This window comes from Delphinus delphis, chromosome 15 (assembly GCF_949987515.2).
Source record: "Delphinus delphis chromosome 15, mDelDel1.2, whole genome shotgun sequence".
Taxonomy (NCBI): domain Eukaryota; kingdom Metazoa; phylum Chordata; class Mammalia; order Artiodactyla; family Delphinidae; genus Delphinus; species Delphinus delphis.
The window spans coordinates 1,398,980-1,424,983 of NC_082697.1; the positions used below are offsets into that span (position 1 = coordinate 1,398,980).

At 64.9% G+C, this 26,004-nt stretch overlaps 1 protein-coding gene across 1 annotated transcript in view; it reads left to right on the plus strand.

Annotated features, from left to right (window-relative positions):
• The first annotated feature begins 15,468 nt into the window (after positions 1-15,468).
• Positions 15,469-26,004, plus strand: part of LAMA5 (laminin subunit alpha 5) — a 52,882-nt gene continuing 42,346 nt past the window's right edge. Inside the window, exons 1-2 of the mRNA XM_060033298.2 lie at positions 15,469-15,800; positions 20,189-20,341. Coding sequence (XP_059889281.1) covers positions 15,519-15,800; positions 20,189-20,341 — 435 coding nt within the window. The 5' untranslated portion in view covers positions 15,469-15,518. The remainder of the gene's footprint in view (positions 15,801-20,188; positions 20,342-26,004) is intronic.

A 26,004-nucleotide genomic window follows, 5' to 3' on the forward strand; every position in this document is an offset into this window, starting at 1 on the left:
GTCCGCCTGCCGATGCTGCCAATGCAGGGGACGCGGGTTTGTGCCCCGGTCCGGGAAGATCCCACATGCCGCAGAGCAGCTGGGCCCGTGAGCCATGGCCGCTGAGCCTGGGCGTCCGGAGCCTGTGCTCTGCAACGGGAGAGGCCGCGGCAGTGAGAGGCCGGCATACCGCAAAAAAAAATTGGGCAAAGGACTCCGAAAGACATTTCAGCAGAGAAGATATACAAATGGCCAATAGGAACATTTAAACATGTGCAGCATCCACTAATCATCAGGGAAATGCCAGTCAAAACTACAACGAGGTACCACTCACGCCCACTATAAAAAATAATATATTATAAAAATAAGTGTTGACAAGGATATAGAGAAATTGGAACCTTTGTGCATTGTTGGTAGGAATGTAAAATAGTACAGCTGCTGTGGGAAACAGTATGGTGGTTCCTCAAAAACTGAAGAACTACCATGTGATCCAGCAATTCCACTTCTGGGTCATTTACCCAAAAGAATGGAAAGCAGTGTCTTGAAGAGGTATTTGCACACCCATATTCACAGCAGCATTTTTCACAAGAGCCAAAAGGTGGAAGTAACCCAGGCGTCTATGGGTGGATGAACAGATAAGCAAAATGTGGGCTGTGCATACAGTGGGACATTATTCATCCTTAAAAAGGAAAGAGATTGTGACACGGGTACAGACGAACCTTGAAGATGTTCTGCGAATTAAAATAAGCCAGTCATAGAAAGACAAATACTGTGTAATTCCACTCATACGAGGTACCTAGAGGAGTCAAATTTAGATGGAGAGTAGAATGGTGGGAGCCCGGGGCTGGAAGATGGGAGTGGGGTACTAGTGTCTAAGGGGTATAGAGTTCCATTTTACAAGACGAGAAAGTTCTGGAGATGGATGGTGGTGACAGCTGCACAACATTATGTATGTGTTTAATACTGCTGAACTGCACACTTAAAAATGATCAAGGTGGGGCTGCCCTGGTGGCGCAGTGGTTGAGAGTCCGCCTGCCGATGCAGGGGACATGGGTTCGTGCCCCGGTCCGGGAGGATCCCACGTGCCGCGGAGCGGCTGAGCCCGTGATCCATGGCTGCTGAGCCTGCGCGTCCAGAGCCTGTGCTCCGCAACGGGAGAGGCCACAACAGTGAGAGGCCCGCGTACCGCAAAAAAAAAACCCAAACATTTAAGACTATAGGTCACGCACGCATGCACACACGTGGGCGCACACACAAGACATCACAGTCTCACCTTCCCCGAGGTGGGATCCCAAGGCCAAGATCTTCAAAAGGAAGCCCTGTGACCCCACCCTCGGGCCTGTGAAATCTGGATGAGCCCACCCCACCTTTAAGAAACCCTGCTGTGTGAAGTCTCAGGTCCCACAGACAGAGGAGCCAGTGGTCCCTGAAGGGAGCCTACGTGGGCCTTCCATCAGCAGGGCCTCCTGGCATCTGAAGTGGCCGAGGGCAGCTACTCAGGCTGGAGGCCGCCAGAGGTCAGGAACCTGGGGAGAGGTGTCACCACATCCCACTTGTACTCTCCCCAGCAGCCACTATGGGGCGCCCAAGAGCTGCACCTGACCCTGCAGGCAGCCCTGCGAGGGGCCCAAGGGCAGAGGCTCACCTGTCCACTCTCTGCCCACTTTCCTGCCGGCTGAAGGGGGCCGGCACCTCCCTCAGGCCCCTGGCCCCTCGCCCCGTGCCCGAGGGGTGACTTGTTTACTGAGCTTCCTGTGGGGTCTCCAGGTTGGAAAAGGGCCAGAGGCTGGGTGGGATGAAGGGATTGGGGATGGGAGGACCTGGCACTTGAAGACACTGTCCTGAGCCCTTTTTGCAGCTCCCGGGGCAGCTCCCAGGGGCTCAGAGAAGCGGCTCTTCAGCAGGATGGTCCCCATCAGGATCCCCGAGCACTTCCGTGTCTACAGAGCATACACCTGTTACTGCCCGCTGCACCCCCAAGTGCTCTAGATCGCCCTGGCTTCCAGTTCCCATCAGTATGGCAGGCTGACTTTGCACCCTCCCTCTGCCTCGTAGCTGTATGACAGGTAGCTTAGCTGTCTCCTCCTCCTCCTGGCTTTAAAGTAGGGACAGCGGTAAGAGCACCGCTCTGGAGGGTTAACACAGGCGGTGCTCAGCGTGGATGCGGCATTCAGGAGGCCCTCAGCACCCCCATCGTCACGGTCAACATCACTGCCACCTTCTTCGTCACCGCTATCACCATCATTATTATGCTGTGACCCCAGGTCCCACCGCTATAGATTTGAACCCTGGGCTGACGACTCCAGAAGCTGCACTGTCACCACCCCAGTGTCTCACGGGTCCTCACTCAGGCCGCCCAGCTGGGTGACGGCGGCTAGTGGTGTTGGATGGTGTCCGTGTGCGGCATCCGCTGCCCATCCCCCAGCACCATCCTGGGGGCCCACCTCACAGACAGGTAAGCGAGGCTCACAGCCTTCCTGGGGCGCCTCCCTCCTCCTCCCAGAGTGGCTGCTTCTGGGCCGGGTGGGGCCAGGTCAGCCTGAAATGTATTGTGTGTAGAAGGGAACCAGCCCCAAAACCAGGAAACCCTCCTTCCGGGCCTGGGCGCGGGCCAGAGTGAGCTGCAGCTCAGGGCCAAGGGACAGGCTTCTCCCTGTGCAGACCCGGCCAGGAGCTGTGACCACTGGCCCTTCCTGCCTGCCCTCTTCTCTCAGGAGAAGGCCCAGCTCACGACAGAGTTCCTGCCTCAGAGGGGCTCCCACCCAGCAGGTCCCGGTGCCACCGCCCCCAGCCGTGATTCCAGACCATCCTCTGGCCTCAGGGAGATAGGCAGATGCCGGCCCTCCCCAGTCTCCGTGAGGCTCAAGGGAGGTCCCAGCTGGCGTGCAGCCCCAGCACGTGGGCCCAGCCTCGGTGACCTGGGCTGTGGGGCCTTGGGCATCGTTACTCGCAGGCTGTCAGAGCCTGGGGGAGCCTGAGAGTGTCTGGCCAGTGTCACGTTCTCTTCTGTTTTACTTTCTTTTGTCATTCTATTTATTTTACCATATGAGATTTTTTCATTGAGGTATAACCTACACGTGGTAGGGAACACAAACCCTGAGCTTCCACCCCCTGGGTTTTTTGTTTTTGTTTTTGTTTCTTGCGGTTCGCGGGCCTCTCACTGTTGGGGCCTCTCCCGTTGCGGAGCACAGGCTCCAGATGCGCAGGCTCAGCGGCCATGGCTCACGGGCCCAGCCGCTCCACGGCATGTGGGATCTTCCCGGACCGGGGCACGAACCCGTGTCCCCTGCATCGGCAGGCGGACTCTCAACCGCTGCGCCACCAGGGAAGCCTCTGTTTTTGTTTTTGTTTTCCCCCTGGGTTTTTACATCCATGTTCCCCCAGGCAGGCAGGCCGTGCTGCTGACTGCGCTGGCATTGGGGCAGGTCTGGGTGGCTCCTGGGAGGCCCTCGCGGGCCCCTTCCCCAGTTACAGGCGCAGGCACTCTGGAGGCGGAGTGGGGGGCCGGGCCGGGCTCCCGGACCCCGGCTGACACCCAGCGGAGAGGACTCTGAGGTCAGAGACACCCAAGAACGTCCATCTTCTGGCCCCATCCCTCCGGTGGGGCCGGGCTACAAGGACTGAGCCAAGGACAGGAAAGGAGGCACTTCCGCCCCAGGCACGCACACAGCGTCCAGCTGGCTCATCCTCGTGGACATGCTGCGGGCTCAGCATGCTGGCCACAGGCCACGACGTTCCAGCCAAGCCGGTGGAGTTTCAGGTTCAAAGCAAGCAGGCTGCAGAGAGCAGGCAGCAAGGCCCACCTTTACCCCCCGGGCCAGGCCTGCTGGGGGCGGACACCGGGGTCTGGCTCCAGGCTGACCTCTGTCCTGGGCCCCGCCATCCTGAAGGGGCAGCACAGTGATTAAGGCTGAGACCTGGGAACTGGGCAGGCCTGTTTTCTAGTGCCGACCCCCCGGCCCCGGCCCCTCTCCTTTTCTTTTTTTTTTTTTTAAGATTTTTTGATGTGGACCATTTTTAAAGTCTTTATTGAATTTGTTACAATATTGCTTCTGTTTTATGTTTTGGTTTTTGGCCATTAGACATGTGGGATCTTAGCTCCCTGACCAGGGATCGAACCTGCACCCCTTGCATTGGAAGGTGAAATCTTAACCACTGGACCGCCAGGGAAGTCCCCCATCTCCTTTCTCAGCCTCAGCTGCCCCATCAGAAGGTCGAAGCTGTTCTCCCTTCCCCCATGGGTGGAGGGGAGCATTCAACAGGACCGGGCAGCTGGGGGCCTTGTACACCTGCGGGCGGGCACAGACCTCGGGAGGGAAAGACCACTCTTCCACCCACCCCTTTACTGCTGTGCTCTTCAGTGGAAACAGGTACTGCGGTCTATCTGTCTGTCTGTCTGGGAGGTGACCTTGGACCGGCTCTTCCTGCCCTGGGAGGAACCGGCAGCATGTACAGCGCAGGAAACTGAGGCCAAGGGAGAGGAAGTGGCTCCCCCCATTCACGGAGTTAGGATGCAGGGCAGGGCTTGAACCCAGCCTCGGGCTCTGGGGGTGGAGGGGTGGGACGCAGCGCAGCCAGGATGGGCCCTTGTGCCGGCGGAGAGGACCCCCCCGCCCCGCCCCCCCGCCCAAGCTGAGCCCTAAGGAGGGTTAATGGTGGGCTTTCAGGCACGGAGCACTCAGAAGTGGCGGTTTGAAGGTCCTTCACCTCCCTGCTCTGCCCTGGGGACACCCAGCAGGGGGCCCGGGTGGACAGGGCTGCCTGTGGGGCCCAGCCCAGCCTCTGAGCACCAGGCAGCCGAGCATGTCAGCTGCTGCAGAAACATGCCCAGGGACAGAGGTTTGCTGGGCCTGGAAAACCCAGGTGGAGAGTGACGGAATCCAGATTCCTGCCCCGCGTGAGCGGGCGCGGCCCGGGCTTGTCCGGCACAGCCCGGCCCCACAGCTCCTCTGGGCTCTGGGCAGCTTCTCTGCTCCCTGCCCAGCTCCACAGGCTCTCTGGGACTCTGAGGCCCCAGGATGTCCTGCAGGGCCCAGCCAGGAGGCGCCGCCCCCCTGACCTGCTGTGACCTCGAGCAGGTGGCCGTGCGGGCCGGGACGCTGTCCTGGGCCCCTGGGCAGGCACGGGCCCTGCAGCGTTCAGGACGGGTGACCCGTGTCCTCGGGGAGCTCCTGGCCTGGGGAAGAGGACAATTAATGTCTCATCTCAGGAAGGTCTGGGGCAGTGGGTCTCATCCCAGGACAGTCCCCCCAGGACATACTGACTGTCCGGCTGACTGCCCTGCCTGGGGGAGGGGAGGGTGCTACTGGCCGCTAGTGGGTAGAGACCGGGATGCTGCTGAACACCCCACGGTGCCCAGGAGGGCCCTGCAGGGAGGCGTCTGGCCCAGGATGCCAATGGGGCATGGTCTAGGGCTCTGAAGGGCAACGGCCCAAATGAGGGGGCCGTAGGTCAGGTGGTCAGGGAAGGCCTCTCTGAGGAAGGGACGCTGTCACGCAGGGACCAGCCCTGGGAGGTGCCACCCCTTCACACTGGTCACCCCAGAGCCCCTGCAGCCTGCGGAGAGGAGGCCCAGAGGCTCGCTCTGCAGTGGGGGCGGGGAGAGGCAGGCCGAGGATTCCAGAAGGTGGCGGGAGGCCTCTTACCACACCACCCGCCCCCAGGCTCCCTGCTCCCGTAGCCTCGGCCACATTCCTCCCCCTGGGTGGGCAGGGGTGGGCGCTCGGTGCATTCCGGTGGAGATACCGGAGGCCCTGAGGGCGGCCTGTGCCAGCCTCCTGCTGGGCCCGGACGGCCTCCTGGCAGGCTCTGCCCCGCTCGGCTTCCCGGGGCTGGGGCCTCGCTGACGATGCCTGGGGTCAGCTGTTGCTACAGAGCGCGTGGGCACATGTCCAGGCAGGAGCAAGCCCTCGGGACGGGGACTGAGCAACCTTGCAGATAAGGTCAGGACTGACCAACCCGGCAGCCTCCTGACCCCTGACCAGCAGGCTGGGTCGCACAGTGTCTCGGGGTCACAGCGCTGGTGACAGGCAGCGTCCACATAGCCCCTCTGATCCCCAGTCTCCCGTCTGTAAAATGGGCTTTTGTGAGCATCAGATCAGGCGCCCACCCAGCGCCAGCGCAGGGCACCAGAAACGGCAGCTCCCTAAAGCCCCACTGGGTGTGTGGCACAGAGACATGGTGGCGCTGAGGGACTGGGGCCAAAGCCAGGCAGGAGAACACGATCAGCCCCATCGGCTCAGGGGCCCAGAGAGGTTGCGCCTCTGACCTGAGATCACGCAGCAAGCCCTGGATGGAGCACGGAGGCAACAGGAGACCGGGCTCCCAGGGAGGGGGTGACTCGCAACTCCCAGGCTTCACCTCCCTCACTACCACCCCCGGGGGGGGGGAACCCAGCCACAGAGCCCCTCCGAGAAGGAGACTGTGCTCTCAGGAGACCCTACCGCTGCGGAGCCCAGCACGAGCCTTCCCAATCTCCGGTGTTTACATTCCTCTAGGAAATATCTCCCCAGGAGAGCTGAGGACCAATGTTTTGTAAATGTTGAAACTTGAGGCAAACAGAGGCCTGGAGCTGAGCCCACCCACCGTCCCTACCTCTCCACACCGGCAGGGGGAGCCCCCAGCGGGGGTCCTGGAGGGGACCGCCAGAACGGAGCCCTGGGCGGTGGGACGGGGCCCAACCGGTGGTCCCTCCGCGGCCCCACCTTTCCATACTCTCAAGCCCTCCTTTTATGAAATTGGGGTGACAGGAGACGGAGGTGGTTGGGTGTCACTTGCATCTGAAGCACTGGTGGCCCTGGGGGAGCCCCAGTACTTGGCGGGTTTCGCGGTCAGGCCCCGAGGCACGAGCCTGCAGGCTGAGCTGCATGTGACCCAGGGCCCCGTGGACGCTCGGGGGAGACAGGGTGAGTCAGTCTCCCGTTTAGGGTTGAGTGTCTTGGGCTCCCCGCAGCCCTAAACACGGGCCTGCGCCTCCCCAGCGCTCACGGGAAGCACGGGACGAGCTGGCTGTGTGATGGGAGCGGTCCGGCACCCAGAGGCAGCCCTGCCTCGGCCATCTCCACCTGCCGTCACCCGCTCCCGCCTCCGCTGCGCTCTGCCTGCTCAGCGAGCCTTGTGGCCCAGGCGCACCCCGAACTGCCGGCTCCCGGTTCCAGCGGCTTCTTCAAAGAGTCCGCCTGCCAGGCTCAGAGCTGCGGTGGGTGTGGAGCAGCTCACTCCCGCTCGCCCACTGATGGGCATCTGGGCTGCTTCCGCCTTTTGGCTGCTATGGAAAGCGCCGCCACAGACGTTGTGCACGGGATCGCTGTGGATGCACCCCCAGAAGTAGGGGTGTGGACCCCCGGGGGGACGCCGCGTTTCCTCTCAGGAAGCACCACACTAGGTCCACAGGCGCACCGTCTGCGTCCCGCCGGCAGCGTAGGGGACCCGACTTCCTTCATCCTGGCCCGCACTTGTTACTGTCTGATGTTTTCACTCTGCGCTGTGGCCCTCAGGCCGCACGAGAGAAGCAGGGCCCTGGGCGCTGAGCCCTCTCCCTGTCAGCCGGCCCTCCCCCCTCCGGGGCCTCCAGGCCAGTGTGAAGGCCATGGGGCACAGGTGTCCCAGCATCCAGTCACAACTGCCCAGCACCTGCTTGGCACGGGGCTCAGGACATAAAATAAATAATAAGATAGTGAAATGAAATAAATAAAAATATTAAATAGTCATTGAATGAAGGAAGGAAGAATGTACGCCCGGAGCTGGGCTCCGTAGGGTGGCCCAGAGCTGGGTGGGAGAAGATTCCTGGTGGAAGGTATGGGTCGTGCAAAGGTCCTGTGATGCGAGGGGGCACTTAGACTTTGTAAGGAGGCCAGTGAGGCTGGAACGCTGGGGGCAACAAGGGGGCGAGAGGCAGCTTGACGGCCTTGGAAGCTGCAGGGGCGGGGCCGGGGGCCCTGGAGAGTCTCCAGCAGAGGCACACAGGCCACCTGAGGTGACGGAGAGAGGAGCGACCCCTTGTCACAGCTGGGGGCCCCAGAGTGGGTGGCTCTCAACCCCCGGGCAGCGTCCAGGCCAGGGCTCCCCAGGGCCCCAGCTCACCCCCTCCCGCTCAGCGCTGGGGAAGATGTCGCAGGCTCCTGCCAGCCCAGGGGATGTGCCAGTCTGGACCACAGAGGACGGACAGGGCAGGTGCTGCCCCAGGCCTCCTGCTGCAACCCGGCCCTGGCGGCCTGGCAGCCCTTGCCCTTCTACCGCATCCCGTTGGAGCACATCCTGGACAGACAGACAGCTGTCAACCCCTCACCCTGTAGCCTCACCCTTCCTGGGCCACAGCACCACCCGAGCCTCAGTTTCCCCGAGAGCCTGCCGGTAAGATGCGCACACGTGGCAAGGGCCAGGGGCCCCCACGCTGTCCTCGGGCCTTTGGCTCGGGGGAGGCACAGAGGGTCATCTGGGCCCACCCCGCCTCCTCTGCTCACCTGAACAGCCGGGTGACAAGAGTCCCTGCCCTCCCACGCTGGCCTGAGGAGTGGCTGCACCCAGCGCCATGTGGGCCCTTGTCCCCCTCTGCCCGTGGCCTGGGGCCTCCCCGGGCCGCAGCCCCGACGTGCAGGCAGTGGACTGTGGTGCCCCCCTGGACGAGGTAGACTCCACCTCCACTTGCCGTGTCCCAGGGCCGTGTGGCAACTCAGAAGCCCAGGAGAGCTGTGTCATCCCCAGCCGGCCCACTCCCCAGCCCAGCCTGCAAGGGCCACTGGAACCCTGCGGCCAGAGCTTCCCAGGTGGGCAGACGGGCCTGGCAGGCAGGCAGTGGCTCTGCCACCACCACTGCTGCAAATCCTTCTCCAAAGGCCCCAGGAGACACGGAGGAGGGGTGCCCTAGGGCTGCCCAGAGTAGCGGAGCTCAGCAGATCTAGGGCAGCAGATGGCAGGAAGAGAGACAGAGACACCGAGAGACCCAGACAGACAGACAGAGGTAGGGAGACAGAGGGACAGAGCCAGAGAGAGGGTAACCAGAGAATGAGAAGCCCAGAGGAGAGAGTCAGAAGAGAGAAAGGTAGGGGTGCTGGAGGGAGAGGAAGAGGGCTGGGGAGCGGAGTCAAGGCGGGGGGCTGAGTCCCAGCGGGGCCCGGGTGTGGCACAGGGACCCCGGTGCTGCTCTGGGTGGCGGGGGCCGCCCGGGAGGAGGAGGCCACTTGCTGAGGGCCAGTGGCCTGGCTGGTCAAGGGCAGAGCAGGGGCTGCTGGCCTTAAGCCCCACAGGCAGGGAGAGGGCCGTACCTGGTGCGGTTTGGGTGGTGCTGGGCAGGGCAGGCTGCCCTCGAATCTCATGGCTCTTGCCGGGGCGGCAAGCCCCCGTGGTTCATCACAGGGCCCCCAACCAGATGCCCCAGAGCTGGCGAGGGGCTCGGACTGACGTGGCTCCCTTTAGGGGACTGTGGGCCCAGGAGGCTGCGGCCATTCCAGCCACTCCCCGTGTGGGCCTGCTCTGGCCCGGGGCACCGCCCCGCACCCCTGCCCTTCCCGTGGGATCAGATTCCGCCTGGGCAGTGAGTCCTCCTGGCCATATAAGGCTGTCTGTGGGTACCTCTTGGAGAAGCTGCAGAGCTCTCACCCCGCGGGAACCATTTGGCCAGGCCCCAGGGACCGAGGCAGGGGAAGGGGCCTGCTGGAGATGGGTCCTGTGAAGGAGGAGGGCAGGGGCGACCCAGGCCCGCAGGTGCCACCCCTCCCTCTGTGCTGGGCACCCCCCCCCCCGCCCCTCACCTGTTTCCCCCTCAGGGCTGCCCAGTCCGGAGTACAGAGCAGGGAGGTGGTGAGCATGGGGGTGGGGGAGTACTAGGGGCCAAAGGTCAAGTAGGATAAAAAAATGACACTGCAGAAATGTTGGCCCCATGGGTGTCCGATGTGCGCGCTGCAGTCCCGCGTGGAGGATGCCGTGGTTGATGCAATGTCGTTACCGTCTTCCAGGGTCACCCCACGTGCTCCCCACCACACATCCGCGATCAGGAAGCCCGGACCCCCAATTTCACACCCCAGCAAGGTGCTGGCAGGTGCCCTGATGGTGCCCTTCCTCAAGGGAGGTGCCTGGGTCTGGGGTCCTAAGAGCAACCTCACTACTGAACCATCCCCTCCCTTCGCTCTCTGGAGATGGTTGGATCTCCAGGGAGGTCCCAGGCCCCCTCCCCGGGGGTTCCTAGGGCCCCCTACCCGGTCCACCCCCTCCGCTGAGGCTGGGGCCTGAGATGTGCTGCTGAGATTTGCCCCTCAAGCCCAGGGCCGGGTTGGGGGTGCCCGGTGAGCCAGGGAGGGGAGTGATGTCTTGCAGGGATGCAGACACCTGGGCGCATCACAGTTGGCAGCCCCTCCCTACACCCCCTTCCCCAGCAGGCGCTGCCTCTCCTTCCAGCTCACAGACCCTGGGCTGGGAAGGGGCCCTGGGGCACAGCCGGGGAGGCTTCTCCTGGGAACCCGAGGTTTCCTCCAAACGCCTCCCAAAGTCACAGGGCCCTTCACAGCCTGGATGGACCTGCGGGGGGTGAACCCCAGAGGCCATTCCCTCGAGCAGTGGGCACTCTCTGGGCACCTCCTCTTCGCCAGGCCTGGGGCTAGGGAAAGGCAGGACACAGGTGGGATTGGATTTAATAAAATGAACGCACCTGAGAAAGCAGGCCAGGCGCATACCTGATGGCTCTCTGGGGCGGTGCCTAGAGGCCCAGGTGGTCAAACAAAGGGGCAGGGGCTCTGTTGTGTCCTGCGCAGAGGGAATAAGGCCAAAGTCCCCATGAGATAGAGGGGGAGGGAAGGCTGGAGGCTCTGCTAACTGGCCAGACAGGCGGGGTGTAGTTGAGAGGCCCCACAGGGCCCAGGGAGCTGCGGTGAGGCGCCTGGCTGTTACCCTAAAACAAGCAGAAGCCAGTTTGGCCTGGGAGGAGATGGGGTGAGACACGTGTACCAGCCAGCGCCCAGCCCCAGCAGCCACCCAGCACCCGTAGCTCTTACTGCAAGGGTTCCAGCCCACAAGGTGACCGGCCGGATTCCTTCCAGCTTGTGGTGTACTTCGCAAAACCTGGCGTCCCCATGTCAGCGGGGCGGGGCTTCCCCTACACTCAGCGGGAGCTGGACTCTGGGCTCCTGGCCGGTCAGGGCTCTCTGCTCATGGACAGCATGCTGACCACCCCATGGGGAGTCATGAAGCCCCACATGTCTGAGCATCCTGGGTTCCTGTGCTTTCTATAGGGCCAGGCCTGCCTGCCTAGGACACCAGTTGGGAAGGAGGTGAGCTGAGTGGGAGACAGGAGCTTTGGGGAACCTCCGTGGAGAGCCCAGGACCCGGGGGGCTGGCCAGCCTGCGTCTCGTGGCACTGGGCACACCTAAGCCTGTCTGTGCCCCCTCCAGTATAAAGCCCCCCCATCAGGACACCCGAGGCTCAGGCCTGCAGTGGGCACCCTGGGGGCTGGCCTATGAGCTGGGCACACAGCAGGCAGAGGTGGACCCTCCGGAGCTCCAGGCTCAGAAGGTTCCCAGAGGGGGGCCCTTGGCTGGGCAGCATGGGGTCAAAGCCGTCCACTCCTCGTTGGGGTCAACGCAAAACCTGGTGGCCTCCAAGCTTCCCCAGAGCTCATGCCCTAGAGGCCTGGAAGGGCCCAGAGGTGGCCCAGCTGGGGCCACAGGCAGCGGGGAGACGCTGCTCCTTCAGGAGCATCAAGGGGCCTGGCCCCAGACCCTCCTCCGCCGGGAATGCTGGGGCTCCAGCCTGGCCCCAGCCTTCTGGTGCGCGTTCAGCTCATCGAGGCCTGTCCTCTGCCCTCTGGCCTCCAGCCCTTCCAGGGGACCATGCCAGCCCAAGGCCAGGGGAGAGTTCTGGGCTGAGCAATGGCCCAGAGGCCCCGGAACTCTCCCGGCCCCAGACCAGGTGGGTTTACAACCTTCTAACGAGCCCTCCTCTCAGCTGCGAGTCCTCAGGGCGCCCAGCTGGGCTGCGTCCTCCCCTCCGCAGGACTGGGCTGGACCCGGGCTGCCAGGGCCCCCAGCATCAGCCTTGCTGCCTGCCCTGTGGATGGACGGATGGCGGACATGTTCTCACCAGCTGGGCTCCCTGGAAGGTATCAGAGCAGCCCTGGGGGAGGGAAACGCGGCCTCAGATATTCCAAACCACAGCCTAGCCTCTCCTGAAACCTCTTCCTGCCGAGACAAACCCTCCCAGTCACGAGCAGAGAGCTCGGGGCTTCTTCCTCCCACGCGGCTGCGCGGACCCACTTCCACAGTGCAGCTTCTCCCAAGAGAGGGGGCTCCGGAACAGGCGGTCAGGCACAGCCATCGGTTATGATTGTGACGCGATGACAAGGCTTGAGTGCAGTGAGGGGCGCCCCACGCAGCTGCTCCCCGAGAGGTTACAGTTGCGGCTCGGGCTGAGGCAGGTGTGCCCATGGCCTGGCCTGCTGGTCCCCACAGCTGCCCCACAGATGGGGCTGAGCAGGGGCTCCTGGGGATGCCGTAGGAGTCGGGGCAGTGGCTCAGGTGAGGGCCACTGTCCTGAGGGCAGGCTCCCCTGGCCCAGGCCACATGGCAGAGGCCATACCCCTGGGCTCAGGAGGAATTGGCCAGACCCCCTACCTAGGTCCAGGAGCACCTCTTCCCCACTCAGGCTGCCACCTGTGCCCGACCTCCCCCGGGTCCCAGGGCTTCTGTTACCCTGGGGCTGGGTGGGGAGGGGCTCTGGGTCTGGGGTCTGCCCTCGGGGCACGTCCAGAGCCTAGTAGGACAGAGGCGGTCAGGCTGCCTCCACGGCCCTCCCCCATGAGCTGACCCCCACCCACTACCCACCTCCCACCTCCCAGGACTGACCATCTCTCTCCTGGATTTAGGACAGAGGCTGGGGCAGGGCAGCCTGCTTGGGGGGTGGGGGGCACTACCTCAGGGCCCCATACCCAAAAGGGGCCCAACACGTGCGAGAGGAGAAAATGAATGCCAGTCCAACTCCCTCTCCCTTGCTAACCACACGCTCTTGACTGACCCCCCGACGTCGGAAACTGACCACCAGTTTCCGAATTCATAAGTAGGAAAGGCAGCTGGGTGGCCCAGGAGTCAGAGCAAGATGGGAGATGCACTCGCTAGGCCATTTGGAAATGACTGGCTGGAAATGTGAGGCGGGAAATGGGTCTCCCGCCCCCAGCCCCGCTGACGACCTTCCCCTAGAACCACCACCGGCCAAGAGGTCAGTGTGTAGCCCGACGGGAGTAACACCTCCATCCTCCATGCCGCCCACTCCTGCCCCAGCTGGGACGCATAAGCTGGCACCAGGTGTGGGCAGAGTGGGCACCTCGCCCAGCCCCTTTCACCACATTCTCCTCTGCCCACTTCACCCACCCCCTCCCCCCAGGCCCGGGCCACCAGTTGCTCTGGGGCAGCTGTCTGCCTGGAAGCAGCTCGGCCAGGATTAACCCTCCCCGTGCTGGGCGCATTCTCGGGCGGCGGCCCCTCCCGCCCCTCCCTCCCGCCTGCTCTTGGATGGCGGATGACTGGCCCCTAGGAGGCTCAGAGGGCTCCCACCCCTCACCTCTAACCGCTGGTCCCTCCACGGGGGTTGGGAAGCCGACCTGGGGGGGTGGAGGGTGGGAGGTTGCCAGCCCCAGTCCCCAGGCTGACAGGTCCCCAGCTGTCAAGGGGGTGCCGGGGGCCAAAGTGCTCTGCTGTGATGTGCGTGACAGGGGACCTCTGGGCAGTAGGGAGGGTGGGGCGGGGTCAGGTCAAATCCCCCATCTGGAAACCCTGCTACTGCCCAGAGGCGGCTCTCCGGCTGCTCCTCCCACGGGATCATAAATTAGCTGGTGAGCTGGCCCGTCTGCGTGGGGGACTCAGGATTCCAGCATGGCCTGTCGCCCCTCCCCCACCATCTAGGCCAGCCCCTCCCCCACCCAGAGCCTCTCCGACGGGGAACCACCTCTCCTCCCCCTCCCCCAGGTGGAGTTACGGAATTTCCTGGGAGTAGGGGGAGAGGAGAGGGGAGAGGGGAGGTGAGAGGGGAGAGAAGAGGGAGGGTCATCCTGCTGCCTGTTTCTCAACTCCTAGAGAAGCGGCACTCCAGCCCCTTGGGAGTCAGATTCACAGGAGGCCAGGGGACAGCCAGGAAGATGTGGCTAGTGGCGCAACCTTCCGGGAACAGCTGCTGGGGCAGAGCTCCCACCAGGACCAGCTGGCTGCCACCCACACATTTACTCGGCCCCCCAGGACTGTCCAGGGGGTCTCAAGTGGGACAGACACCCAGCTGGCCTGGCTCATAGACCCGGAGGGAGCTGCCCCATCAGGGCTTCCCTTGAGGCCGATCTGGGCCAGGAGCTGGAGGGGAGGAGACCCAGTGGCCGAAGCCACCCAAACGCAGAATCAGCTGGGACACAATCCTGAGTCAGGCCTCTACGTCCAACCCCATTTCCCCAGCGTCCTTGAGTGCCTGCCCTGAGCAGGAGGGTTCCACTGGCAGACAGAGATAGTGGGGTCCACAGTGCCCCAAAGCAGGGAATCCCCAGGCACAAGGGTTAGCGCCCACCTGGCCCTGCAGCCCCAGCCCCCGCAGGTGCTCAATAGATGTCCTCCTTCACAGGCAGCCTTCCTGGCACCGGCGGAGCCCTGGGCATCCTCCCTTCACTGCAGGGGCCCCATGGGGCCAGTCCCTCCTGATACACCTCCCTATTTTAGAGTATTTTTGAGCCAAACCCTGGGTAGCCGGGGGTCGGGTGGGATGGAATCTGACATGGCCCCCCCAGAAAGGCATGGAGTCCCTAATCAGGGTCTCCCTGTCCCTCGGCAGATCAGATTCCCTCGCTACTACCGCCACTCCCAGCTGACGGAGAGCACCTTCCCACACACCTGCTGGATGGGGCAGATATGGGGGCCAGTATGAGGGGTGAAAAACCAAAAACAGGCCGGGAGAGGCAGCGCTGCGCTCCGGAGTTCACCCCCTCAATCCCGGGGGGACCCCAGCGATCGGACTCCCAGGCCGCGGTCGCTCGGGTCGCTCTGCCGGTTCTGGGGTTGCGGGTGGGGCCGGGCCGGGCCGTGGATGGGGCAGATGCCGGGGCTGGACCCGGAGCGAGCGTGCCTGACTCCCGGCCGCGGCACCTGACCCGGGGCCGCCGGGGGCGCTCGGCCGCCGAGAGGTGCCCGAAGTTAGGGAAACAAAGAGCGGAGCCGCTGGACGGGGAAGAGCGGGCCGGCGCGCCCGGGGCCTGGGTGCCCGAGGGCGCGAGGGGGCCGCTTGGGACCGGGAGCCACGCCCCGGGGGCCGCCGCGGCGTCGCGTTCCCACGGCCCGGCCCGGGGCCAGCAGGTGTCCCTTCCGAGAGGCCGGCCGGACCGGGGTCCCAAGGGTTAAGGCGGCCGGCAGCCCCTCCCCCCGGCCTCCCCCGCCCCCTCCCCGGGGCGCGGGGCTCGGGCGCCCAGGCGGGCCGGGGCGGGGCCTGACGTCCGCGGGCGGAGCGAGCCGAGTCGAGCCGGGCCGGGCGCCGCGCTGCAGACCCGCCAGGCTCCAGCCTCGCTCGCGGTCCCCGGAGCTGGAAGATGGCGAAGCCGGGCGCGCGGCCCCGCGGTTCCCGGGGCCCCGCGCCGCTGCTGCTGGCCGGGCTGGCGCTGCTGGGCGCGGTGCGGGCGCGGGAGGCAGCGGGCAGCGGCTTCAGCCTGCACCCGCCCTACTTCAACCTGGCGGAGGGCGTCCGCATCGCCGCCTCCGCCACCTGCGGCGAGGAGGCCCCGACGCGCGGCGCCCCGCGCCCCACCGAGGACCTCTACTGCAAGTTGGTGGGGGGCCCCGTGGCCGGCGGGGACCCCAACCAGACCATCCAGGTGAGCGCGGGCCGCGGGGCGGGCGGGCCAGGCCGGGGTGGCGGGGACGCCGGCGCGGGGCACGCACCGGGCTCGGACTCCGGAACTCCAGCCCGACTCGGTGAGGAGCCCCAGGGGCCGCGGAGAAGCCAGGTACGGACCGCGGCCCCCGCCGCCCGTCCCTACGCCCCGTTTCCGCCTTTCGGCGGACGGAAGGGACCCCAACTCGGCCCTTCGGGCTCAGCCAGAGAAGTGCGCGTGTCCCAGGGAAGGCGGCACGCAGCGGACCCGGGCGCGGCCGGCACCGCTCGAGTTCGGCGGCGGCGGCTGGCCGGAGGGGAGGGGCTGGTGCCTGGTCCCCGGCGGCCCCAAGTCCTGGGATCCCGGCGAGGGCGGGACTTGGCCTCCCCGGCCGGCTGCCTGTGGGATGGGGGCGGACCACTCCGCCTTCCCCCGGGACAGGCTGGAACCTGCTGGCGACGGGATGGGACGGGGATGGGGCGGGAGGGGCCAGACAGAGCTCTCGCTCCCGCGGGTCTGGGGAGTCGGTGGGACCCTCAAGGTGGGAGGGGGACAAACGGAGGGACTTTTAACTGAGGATGGGAACACAGACCGGCTGCCGCTCTGCCTGGGGCGATAGGGTCTGCCCCAGAGGCTCCCTGCCACCCCGTGCTAGGCCCATCCTCCCACCCCTGCCAAACCTGAGGGAGAGTCTGGGGGCCCCAAGGCTGTTGTAACCTGAGCCTCAGCCTCCGGGGACTTGCTGCCACCTTTCCGGTAGGAGAGGCTGGGGGAGGGAGGAGGTAGTTGGAGAGTAGAGTGATGGGGTGGGTGATGAATGAGGGAGCCTCAGCTGGGGCCCCTTCCCTGCCGCCTGCCCCACCCCACCCCCCAGGGAGGGAGGAGTACGAGGGGGCCCTGGTGCAGCAGAGCCATCCGGGACAGAAATGTCACCTCCCGCCGGTTCCTGGACCCATGATCTCCTCAACGCCCTGTACAGCTGAGCAGGAGGTCTCAAGCCCACGTTTCAGGTGGGGAACTCAGGCCTGTGAAGCCCCAAAGCCAGACCAGGATCTGGCTGGGGTGAGCGGGGTGACCTGAGACCCCAGCACGGGCCCTTAGCGCTTCTGGGTGACATCAAAGGGGACAGGTGGAGGAGAGGCGCTTGGGGGGGGGTCTCCAAAGCTGCTCAGAGGGCCTGGCCAGCCCTGGCCCCCCCCCCCCCCCCCGCCCGCCTAGATGCTCAGCTGGGATTCCGCAGTTAATCAGCCCAGGCTCCAAGCCATCTCCCTGTTGGGGAGAGGCGCCCTGTTGCCCACCTGTGCTGCCTGGCCCAGGCCCTTGAGGAGGGGCAGCTGCGTGGATCCCTGAGGGAGGGGTCATTTATTACCACCTCCTGGTGCTTAAAGGAGCCGCACAGGAGCTGGTGGCCTGGGGTCAAAGGCCTTCTCCTTAGCTGTGTGGCTCCCCCCCCAGCCTCAGGCTCCTCATCTGTAAAAGGAACAACACGAGGGCCGGCCTCACCCGAAGTTGTGAGCTTGGCCTGAAGGGCTGGGGAAGCTGTCCGTCACACAGTGACCACTTGGCAAGTGGCAGTGGCTGTGCATGGCAAGCGAGGGGGCCCTGAGTGAGCGCTTCAGCCCTGCCCTCGCAGCTCCCAGTCTGGCAAGTTGGAGCTGAAGCCTCTCTTTGAAGCTCTGCAGCGCTCAGCCATCGCACCCCTCTGCTGAGGCTGCCAGGGCAGAAAGGCCAGCGGGAAAGGCTGAAGGCCGACCTTAGTCAAGTTGCTGGACCCACTGGAGCCTCTGCCCTGTCCTCTTGGGGAATGGGATCTGCTCACCGCCCTGGCTTCCTGTTGGGTTGGTGTTTGGGCCTTGCCCACAGACGCTGGAGCTGAGTGGCCAGGCGCACCTCTCTGTCCCAAGAGCCCAGTCTTGTGGGTGGGTCAGGGAGGACGTGGGCCCAAGGCTGCAGGCCAGCAGCTCCCAGGGCCCCCTGGGGGAGATAGGACAGAAGCTGGCCGGGGTCATGCCACCTGGGGTGTGGGGTGAGCCCTCATGGGCATCGGGGCAGCTAGGGCAGGCAGAGGGCTCCTTGGGAGTCTGGCCCTGCGACTTCAGGTGGGCATCGGAGGAATTCCGTGCTGGCCCAGCCCCGCAGGGGAAGTCGGGGGCTCGGCTGCCGGCGTGGTGACTCACTGGGAGGGGAAGTCCTTATCACTGCTCCTTGCTTCCTTGCTCTGTTCCTGGCAGGACCCTCTGCAGCAGAGGGGCGGAGAGAGGCTGCTTTCCCCAGCCCCATCCGCCAGGCAGAGAGGTCGGCAGCGACCACGTCACCGAGCAGTCCCGCTGCGGCCACATGGGCAGTAGAGTCGTCATCTTCCCCTGATTCTCTGGGTGGACATGAGCAGACACGTCCCTTGGCTCCCTTGACCAAGGGAGCCTTCTTTGGAAGGCCCACCCCAGCCAGATGGCCCTACCCACCACCTCTGAGAAGGCCCCCAGCTCCGCCAGGCCCCAGACAGCCCCCACGCACGTGCTTAGCGCTCTCGGTGAGCCTCTCTGAGCCCCTCCTCTGCTCACCCTCTGGCCGCTCCCACAGGTCTGGGAGCCGGAGCCCGGGTTCCAGTTTGGGGTTCAGCGTTTGAGCTGGTAGTATGGCCTGCACAGATGGTACCCCTTTTCTGGGTGTCCTCCATTGCTCCAGCCCCTCGGCGTGGCACCTCTGGGTGGTGGCCTCAGGGACACAGTTAAGAACGAGGCAGGTGCGCCTCCCCCCGCCCCCCAGGAGGCAGTAAATGGAGAATTGCTAATAGCCAGACGATTCCACGTCTCCCGCGGTAGAATAAATAAAGTGCAGTGATGGGAGTTGTGGTCTGGAGCTCTGGGGCTCTGCTGAGGAGGTGACAGCTGAGCTGGAGGACAAGAGATCAGGGTGCCAAGGCCCCAGGCAGGAGCAGGGTAGAGATGGGGTCAGCCAAAGCGCCCAGCACGAGGGGTCCTGGGAGCCCCTGGGTGGGAGGCTCGGTGCCTGAGTCTGCTGCCTCGTGGTCTCTCCATCCCGGGCGCACCGTGGAAGCCAGGAGCACACGTGTCCGCGCCATGCGTGTGTGGAGGCTTGGGGGCCCTCTGTGGCTGCCGGGCCTGGGAGTGGGGCAGGGCATCTCCCACGCTCCCACCTCTGACTCCTAGGACAAGGTCTGGCCCCCTGGGAGGCTGGGAGGGGTGGAGTGGCCGCGTTTCCCAGACGTGGCCTCTCTGGGCCTCAGACAATGCCAAGTCTCCGAGGGCTGCCTTTGTGTGCAGAGGGACAGCAGGTCTGGTTTCCTCTGGGGTGGGAGGTTGGGCCTCCCCTGGGCCAGCAGCCAGGGCCCAGCTCTGCCTCTGCCCCCGCCCCCGAAGCTTCCAGCGCCTACTCCTCTGCCATGGGGACAGCAGGCCAGGATGATGCTGGGAGCCCCCTCTCTCCTCTCAGAGGGCAGGGCCCCGGCAGGGGGCTGGGCCATGACAGAAGCAGCTGCCAGGCCCCGTGTGGGATCCGTCAGCCCTACAGTGGCCGAGGCAGGTGCCAGCATCGCCCCCACTCTTCACCCCGGGGCGCTGAGGCTGCCGTGACCTGGCCCGGTCCCAGGGCTCGGAAGTGGCAGAGCCAGGAGGTCCAGGCCTCGTCTGCTGGCTGCCCGCGTGCCTCCACTCTGGGGCCTGTCCCCACAGGCCGCTGAGATGGCTTAACTCCGCCTGTCTGGAGACCCTAATCCAGATGGGCCTGGGTGAGAGCCTGGTGGAGAGGTTTGGGGGATGATGAGCTGGTGGAGGTCGGGAGGGGCTCACATGGGGCCTGGGCCTTCTGGCTGTAGCCCCACCTTCCTTTCTCTTTAGGTCCCCCCCAGGCCCCATCCTGCAAGAGCCCTTCTGAAGCCCCCTGCAGTGGCTGGTGGTTGAGGGGCGGGGGTGGGCGAGAAACGTGTGACTTGCCCCTTGACCGGGCTCTTACCCCCTCAGCTCCAGCTACATTGGCTTTCTTGCTGTTTACTCCTTGTTTGCTCTTCCTGCCCCAGGGCCTTTGCACAGCCAGCCCCTCTGCCTGGAGCACACCCGCCCCCTTATGGTGTAGGCCTCAGATGCCACCTTCTCAGGGAGGCCCGCCATGTTTTCCCACCTGCAGCGGGTGCCCTGCTCCCTCCTTGCTCTCCTGTTTCCTCTGTAATGGGTGTGATCATCTCTCACATGAACCGTATCCCAAGTTGAGAATCATATTTGCTCTCAGTGTGTACTTGCCAGGTGAATGAGTGACTGGAGCACAAGGGTCCACAGATTGGGGGTGCGGCCAGTGTGATGGGGTGGGAGGGTGACCAGAGGGGTAAGGAGTCCCAGCCCTTCTTGTCCATCTGACCGCCCCTTCCCCTACAGGGCCAGTACTGCGACATCTGCACAGCTGCAAGCAGCAACAGGGCACACCCTGTGAGCAACGCCGTTGACGGCACGGAGCGCTGGTGGCAGAGCCCACCGCTGTCGCGTGGGCTGGAGTACAACGAGGTCAACGTCACCCTGGACCTGGGCCAGGTAGAGTCCCTTTTTCGCCTTCTGCAGCCTGTCCCCTATGTCCCTGGCCAAAGGGCTCACCGTGGGGCGAGGACCAGAAGGTGAGGTGTCCACCCAGAATGAGCTTGGGAGGCTGGGCAGAGGCTGGGCACAGACGGGCTGCTGGTGGCAGGCCCGTACAGACGGAGGCGTGGCACTGGGCACCTTCCGTTTGTTTTCTCAGCATCCTCGTGGTGCACAGGGAGAGAGGGGCGCCGGATGGGGGGCTTTCCAGAGGTCACGTGGAGGGTTAGGGTGAGGGGCGCTAAGGGGAAAACAGGAGGTGGGGCTGAAATGCTGTGAGCCCTGGTGTTTACTCTGAGGAATTCCTCTGCAGGGAGCCAGGCTCCACTGGCGGGAGTGGGAGGGGCTCCAGGAATGCAGAGGAGGCCAGAGAAAGTGGACATTCCTAGGATACCTGTGCTGCAGAGGACAAGAGGGGTTAGGTGTGCCCGCCCAGGCCCCTGCACAGGCAGGGGTGGGGGATGGGAGCCAGGCGTTTCCCAGTGACAAACGAGCCCCCCTTGGTGGACCTGGGCTGCGTCCCACTCCTCATGTGACGTTGTTAGGCGCCGGGCCTTGGTATCCTGGCCTGTGAAATGGGCCAACAGTCCCGATGCCTCCTTGGATGGGGTGGGGGAGGGGGAGGTAGGTGAGGCCAAGCCCAGAAGCGGCCACAGCTCTGGGCCTGCCTGGGAGCTGGGTTACAAGGTCGATCCTGCTAGACCTCGCCTCCACCCCCTTCCCTGTTCATGGGGCCGGGGAAGGAGCTCTAGACCCGTGAGTCCAGGTGCCTGAGTCCAGGCCGGCTTTGCCACGGTCCCGGTGTGTGACCTGGTGGGTCTCTGCTCCTTGCTGAGCCTCCATGCCGCTGTCATCCTGGGGGCGTTGGAGGAGAGGTGGTGGAGCATCTCCTGTGAGCCTGGCTGGAGGGGCTGCCCATCGCGGGCCCTGCCTGCGGCTCTGGGGCTGGTGGTGCTGCCTGACCCAGGTCTGGGTGGGGCTGCGCCGATTTCGCTTCAGCTCCCTGGGCTTTCACTGCATCTGTGCTCTCTTTCCCCCTGGAGGCAGGGAGGGACCTCAGCAACCCTGTGCGTCCCCGTCCCCGGGTGCCCCTCTCTCTGGCACTGCCACGGGTGGGGGAGGGGGAAGTGCATTCTGCCCCTGCCCCAGGGTCAATCGGGGAAACTTGTGCTGAGCTACTGGGCCCTTCTCGCCCCTCCTCCCCCGTGGACAAGCCTGGCCAGACTAGGGCAGGGCAAGGGCCCTTGCTGGGCGCACAGTGGCCTGGTCTCCATGACAACCCCGGGGTAGCCCGGAGCAGGAGGTGCAGTGGATGGGGCCGAGGGGCAGCTCGGATGGCGCTCAGCTCCCCCTGGCTCTGTGGCCTCTGAGGCTCGGTGTCCATATGTAGGAAATGGGCCAGCGGGGTGGAGGCAGGCGGCACATCTGCTTTGTAGACTGGGCCTGGGCCGGGGAGAGGGTTTCACTGTGTACATCCTGCTCCTCTAAGCCGCAGTTCCCCCGACTGTAAGATAACGCAAATGTAAAATGACTCAAGTGACTCTGTAGGCTGGGCCTGGGCCATTTCCAGCCCTGTCTGGGGGGGAGATTGACCCACCCATCCACCTAGCCATTCTTTCTCTCTCCCTGCCCCCCATCTTTCCTTCCTTTTTGCCACCCACCCATCCACTCATCCATCCACCAGCCCATCCACCTAACATCCATTCACCCACCAACGCTTCTTTCCATCTACTCGACCCTCCCTCCTCCCTCCTCTCTTCCTTTCCCCCTTTACTGACTTCCCAAAGCCCCGTCTTGGTTGGGCCGGGGGGCTGCCAGCCTTGGTTGGGGTGGGAGCTGGTGAGCATGGGGGGTGCCCACCAGTGTGCTTTAGAGCTGGGTGGAGCGGAAGGGCCCAGGTTCCAGCTCCGCGGGCGAGAGCGCTCTTTCCGGGGCACGTTTCTGAGCCACTGTGGAATTTCAGGGGAGACGTGCGCGTTCACCGCCTTCCCTTTCGGAAAAGGAGCTTGTTGCCCCTTCCTCCCTTGGCCACTGTGCGACGACTGGGTCCCTTCAGGGTGCCCTGCTCACGGGGGTCGGGGACAGAGACCAGGTCCTGCGTCGGCCGAGGAGCCCCACTTGGGGTAGGCGGTAGGGGAGGACGGAGGTGGCATAGGCTGGGGCACTGGGCGGGAGGCGTCTTGGAGGAGTGGGCCCGACTTGCCCGGCTGGCCCTCACAGGGGCCCCGGGGTCTGTATCCTCAAGTGCCCCCAGGTCTGGTGAGGCAGCAGCTGGGGCCCGCAGTCAGACTGAGGATGTCCCCAGGCAGGGCAGGACCCTCTGAGCACACTCCCTGGGGCAGATGGGGAGAGAGGCCGAGTGGGAGGGGCCTGGCTAAGCTGGTTCAACCCTGGGGGCTCCCTTGCTTTGGGGTGGGGCTGGGGCTTCTGTGAGGAAGCGGGCTGAGTGGGCAGTGGGGCTGGGCACTCCCAGTGCAGCGGCTGCCAGGGGCCTTTGTTCTGGGAGCTGGAGCGGATGCCCCGGGAAAGCGGGGCGGGGCAGGGCGGGGCGGGGTGATGGGGCGGCTGGCCCTGGGCATCAGGAGGACTTCCTGCCCTGGGGAGGACAGAGGGCTGGTGGGGCCTGGTCCCTGCGGCGTCTGCCTGTGGGGGGCCTCGGAAGCCTGCTCGCTCTGTCTTCCGGTCACACCTCATCCTGTTCTGACCTTCCCCGTTCCAGGGTGGGTGAGGGCCGAGGGCCGTTGGACCCTCTTCCCCCATTTTGCAGATGGAGAACCAGGCCCCAGGAGCAGAGACCTGGTGGGAAGGGCGTGGCGAGGTCTAGGCCTTTGCCGTTGCCCTGCTCACCATGTGGGTCTCAGCCAGGAACCCTCAGACCTGAGAGAACTGAGCTGTAGGTCTGAGGTTTGCGGGCTGCTCGCCTCGGAAAGGGGGTTCTCCAGAGCGGGCAGTCTGCGCAGCTGGTGACTGAGGGGACACTGGCCTGTCCTCCCGGGGGGCACAGTGGGTTCTTGCTTCTCTCCTGCGTCCTGCCCGCCTCAGGCTCCCCGTCGCGGAGCCTCACCCGTCCACGTAGCCCCGTGGTCTTAAGGAGCTGGGCAGGGTTAGGGCTGGCCCTGGGGGGCGTCCCCCACCCTCTCCAGACGCCCGCTTCCTGGCCTGGCCATGGGGAGGGGCTCTCGCCAGCAGCCCTCGCCCCTCACCTGCGGGCTGCAGCCCTCATTCCCCAGATGCAGGTGAGGAATGCAGATCCCCTGCTGACCGTGAGCTGTGTTTTCTCCTTGTGCCCTGGGCGGGGTGGCCCCTTATCCCAGCCCTGAGAGGCTGGGGCTGGAGGGGCGTGGCCTGGAGACCAGGTTGGGGGGTACAGCGGAGGCGGAGGGGGTGAGGTGCAGAGCGGGGCTGGGCTGGTGGTGGAGCGTAGGCTGGGGGAGTTGGGTGTGAGGCCAGAAAGTGTTGGTTGGGGAACTCTAGAAATGCCAGGGTCGGGGGTCTGCCCTCCCTGGGGGATGGCGGGGGGGGCGTCAGCTGCCCCCCACCACGTGGGGGTGTGTGCAGCACCTGGGGAGACAGAGCCAGTGTGGAGGAGAGGCCGGGCTTGGCCGGGCCAGGCTCCCTTCTCTAGGTGCGGGCGCAGAGAGCACCTGCTGGGGCCTTGGCGCCGCGCTGAGGGTCCCGGACGTGCCGGCCGTTTTGCGGCCGGGATGCCCCGTGCAGGTCCGCCCTGCCCGCCGCGGTTCTGGGCCACACACCCTCCAAGCTGGCCCACTCAGGGCTCCCCGGGCAGGCCTCCTGGTCCTGGCGTGCCCGCCAGTCCTCTGGGTTATGAGGTCATGGTCACTGGCCTGGCTGTCCAGACCTAGCTGGGCGCTCCGCCACATGGCCAGTGCCCCAGGAGGGTCAGCGGGTGGCTCGAGGGAAGTGGCAGGAAGTGTGGCTGGGCTGGCTAGGCTCTAGCTGCAGGGCCCGGCAACCAGGACAGGTGCAGCGGCTGGGCCGGAGGTGGCCCCTTGAGCTGGGATCCCGCGGAGGAGAGGGCGGGGCGTCCGGGATGGCCTCCCCACCGAGGGTCCTCGGGCCGGCACAGGCCCCACCTCTCCTCGTGGGAACCGCGAGACCCTGCCTCTCTCTGCTTGTCGCTTTGCTCGGAGGATGCGGGGCCGGAGGGGCCCCCCGTGCCCGGGGCTGGGGGCCGTTCGTCCTCGGTCCCCTGGCCATCCTGGCACACTCGTCTGCTCACGCTGGGCACACACAGACACCCCCGCCACCCCACACTGACTCCCCCAGGCTCTGGTGGCCCCCAAGGCTTCTGTTCTCTGTCTGCTTTTTATCTTTTAAATTTAATTTATTTATTTTTGGCTGCGTTAGGTATTTGTTGCGCAGGCTTTCTCTAGTTGCGGCGAGTGGAGGCTACTCTTTGCTGCGGTGTGTGGGCCCCTTGTTGCAGTGGCCTCTCTTGTGGAGCACGGGCTCTAGGCGCACGGGCCTCAGCAGTTGTGGCTCGCAGGCTCAGTAGTTGTGGCTCGTGGGCTCCAGAACACAGGCTCAGTAGTTGTGGCGCACGGGCTTAGTTGCTCCGCGGCATGTGGGATCCTCCCGGACCAGGGCTCGAACCCGTGTCCCCTGCATTGGCAGGCGGATTCCTAACCACTGTGCCACCAGGGAAGCCCCTTCTGTCTGCTTTTAAACAAATGCCACGGCGTTGGTTTCTGGCCATACAGCTCACACCTGAGACTAAACTGTTTGTGTGTCGGGGTCCCCGTGGGATAAAGTCCACTTCCTGTGGCCTGGGACTGCCCATCTGGCCTGACCTGGGCCAGGCTGTAGGGAGGATGGGGGGGGGCAGGGCCTAAAAACCCCCCTTCAAGGCAGGGGGCCCAAGACAGCCCCTGGGTGGTCGGTGGGGGTGTGTGTCTCTGAATCCCCCCAGGCTCAGCTCCGTTGAGGTGCTGGGCCACATGGGCATTTGCCCTTCACTCTAGCTGGTGAGCTCCTACAGAGCCGTCGGAGCCCTTCCACCCCCACCCAGCCCTTGAAAGTCCCCCTGCTCTGCTCCACACACCAGTGTGTTGGGCTCCCGGCCCCGCAGTCGGGGTCCCTGGGGCCTGTACCTGCCCTCTCTACATTTCAACGTTTTATTTTTCTTTCCAGCAGTGGCTCTTCCACTCCGGGAGTTACATCCACATGTGGCCTGTTTTCAGGCTCCCGTTGTGTGGGTGGCCATTCTTATTTACCCAGTTGGGGGCCCGAGTAGACACGCCTGCCCGGCTGGCCCCCTGCCACGGCGTTCCTCTTTATCGAGGCTTCCAGGTGGGGTCTCTGCAGAGAGGGCAAACCTGGGTGCGCCGGGTCAACTGGATTCAGCACACAGGGCCCCGAGGGCCGGCCCAGCAGTCTGGGGTGGGGGGTCCAGGAGGGTGGGGAGCCGGCCCGGACGCCTCGTCTAGGAGGGGCTTCCTGCCGCCGCCCAGCCACGGCCTGGGACCCTGGCCCGTCCCCGGGAATCGGCACAGGGCCCGGCTTCCTGCAGGGCCGGGGCTGAGTCACAGGCTGCCTGGTGATTCATGTCGCCTGGCCCAGCGGTCGGGGGCTGGGCCCCTCCTGCCCCAGACAGGGGCACA